Source organism: Oryzias melastigma, linkage group LG16 (assembly GCF_002922805.2).
Source record: "Oryzias melastigma strain HK-1 linkage group LG16, ASM292280v2, whole genome shotgun sequence".
Classification (NCBI taxonomy): Eukaryota; Metazoa; Chordata; class Actinopteri; order Beloniformes; family Adrianichthyidae; genus Oryzias; species Oryzias melastigma.
The window spans coordinates 21,722,834-21,725,479 of NC_050527.1; the positions used below are offsets into that span (position 1 = coordinate 21,722,834).

Genomic DNA, 2,646 nt, shown 5'->3' on the forward strand with positions numbered 1-2,646 from the left:
ACTGCAATCACAAAAATAGTTTTTAAAGCCACAAAAAGAAAGTTTTTGAAAGCAAATACTAAATATCTGTATTTACAAATTATGAATTTTTATTCTTAAATTTTGATCTGAAAATTATGACTTTTGCCTGCAATATGGTGGCACAGAATTCCTTCCATAAAAATGTGGCTTTAATTGACTGGCTGACAAAAACTATCTCAAGTGCTGCTCCACAGCCATCATTCAGCAATGACTAACTAAACTCTCTGACTATTCTGTAAGAAATATTATGTAAACATGAGAAGCAGAAAAAAATCTAACAAGTGAAATTAGGGACAAATATGAACATGCAAATAGAAGAGATTCTACAGAAACCTTAGTGGTTCACATGGATACTCAGAACTCATATATACAACAGGATCTATGTAGTTGATACGGTGGTTCTGAAGTGCAAATACTTTAATGTAAAACGTATTAAAGATTACATTGACAACTAACAAAGCAAAATAAGGAATAAAGTAAAAAAAAAATATTACATTTAACAAATTTCAGAAACCAAAACATAATTCAAAAAAATGAACCAAAATAAAAAACTTCAGAAAACAAAAGACATTTTCAGAAATTGAAATTAAATTGACAAAAAAAGAAACCAGAAAAAGTATATATCACAGGACATCACTGATTGGATGATGACATTTGTTCACCTTTATGATAGGACGTTATTTGGCATTAAAAAATATATTCTGACAGAAGATATTTCTTTAAGTCCCTGACCACACTTCAGGCTAAACATCTTTCTGATTCTCCTCCTCTTCTTCAAAACTTCATCATCCAATCATTGATGCCCCATAATATCTACCTTTTCTGGTTTCTCATTGTGTTTCATTTTTTAATATTTCCCTTTGATTTCTGGAGATTACTGTTGCTTTATGAAATACAGGGAGTTCCCATGCATTGGAGACATAACATTCCACACATGTATGGTTCTAACGTGCACTTCTTTAAATTTCAGAGAATGCATTTGAATAAAGAGCAACAAAGTGAGGCAGGAAGCAGTCTATTGGTTGTGAACGCATTTAACAGAAAAATTGTAAAATTGAGTATCACATGCGATACTGTGACAAAACTTATTGCCAAATTAAAAAAAAAAAGAAATGTTTATTTTTTTCCCCTGTATTAATATATTTATTTTTACACTTTGATTTCTGGAATTTTGATTTCAAAAATGTAATGTTTTATGAATGTCTTTGCTTTTTCAGTTGTGTCCTTTAATATGTTTTTGCATTGAGTAATTTGTTGATGTGATTTGCCCTTCAGGACTGCTGTCATGTCATTTTCAAAACAGAAGATGAGCTAAGTCCAGCATAAAAACATCTTTTTCATTCCTTAGCTCAAACACAGCCAAAATAAACTGGAAAAAAAAATAAAAAACGGGTTTCCATGAGATCCAGCATCAACAATTAACTGTTGCTGCTGGATGTCATGGAAACTCGCCTCCAGGGTAAAGCTGGAGCGACCACATCAGCCAGACTTCTGCCAGCATGGATTTAATCACGCTGTCATCCTGCAAAAACATCACCATGACCACCCCCACTGAGATCACAAAGGGGAGAGGTGAGAGCTGCATCGGGCTCTTGGCAGGACGGCTGCTGTCACATTTACATGGAAGCGACCCTACAACACATCCTATTAATCAAAGCCTGCGCGTGTGCGGCGGCTGCTCAGACATCACTGAATCAGAACATGGTGACGCTGGAGGAGAAACGTTACCTTTCATTTTTTCTTCTTTTTTTAGCATCTGTGAAACATTTGAACTGAAATCATTCCGCAGTCAGATCTCATTCCTCTCCTAACAACTATGTTCCTCACAACCAATCACATCAGAGAGCAGCAAAAACCCAACCGGCGCTGCCGACACGTACCGCACAAAAGGCACCCTCAGGTCGTTCATGGCGTGGAGAGCAGCAAACTCTCCCTCTTCGTCCCACCACTTGCTGGCCAGAGGCTGGAACCTCCTGACCTCAGAGGAGTCCAGCGTGCTCTGGGAGGCTGAGTGAGCGCTGCACGTGCACACACATGACGCACTGGTTACACTTTGACACAACACGTGGATGACGACATCTTCACCTCCTGTCACTTCACTCATCAAGATGCACATGAATAACGACAGAAAGAGTTTAGAACTGTTTTAGATATTTAGGATGAAAGAATTGTCTTGTCAATTTTGAATTCAGTAAAGCAAATTTGTATTTTGAATTATAAAGAATTATAAAGTCATATGTATTATATAGACCTACTTCAGACAATTGTGGGAGGATGTGTTTTATTGTTATTTATTGTTGAAGATATGTACTTTTTCTGTTTTTCTTCATAAACATTTTAATTGTTAAAAGAAAAACAAAAATCACAGATTTCCAAAATATATCAAAAAGCTGAGTTTAGTTTAACATATCAGGTCACTCTGAAATGATTCTGTATTTAGTGAAAATGTTTCTCTATTTGTTGTTGCAAAAGGTGAAATAGTGTGAAAGTGCTTTCAGCACAAACAATTAATTTACAAATCAGGGACTAATTATGCCTTAATATGTCCTACCCTTGAATCCTCTGATCATTAAGACGATTTTACATTGATTTCATTGGAGCTCCAGATAAATAATGCAGAAAAAA

General features: G+C 35.6%; 1 protein-coding gene across 2 annotated transcripts in view; it reads right to left on the reverse strand.

Moving 5' to 3' along the window:
- Positions 1-2,646, reverse strand: part of coq3 (coenzyme Q3 methyltransferase) — an 11,157-nt gene that overhangs the window by 7,704 nt on the left and 807 nt on the right. For both annotated transcript variants that reach the window (XM_024268427.2, XM_024268426.2), the window contains exon 2: positions 1,902-2,039. In XM_024268427.2, coding sequence (XP_024124195.1) covers positions 1,902-2,039 — 138 coding nt within the window. The remainder of the gene's footprint in view (positions 1-1,901; positions 2,040-2,646) is intronic.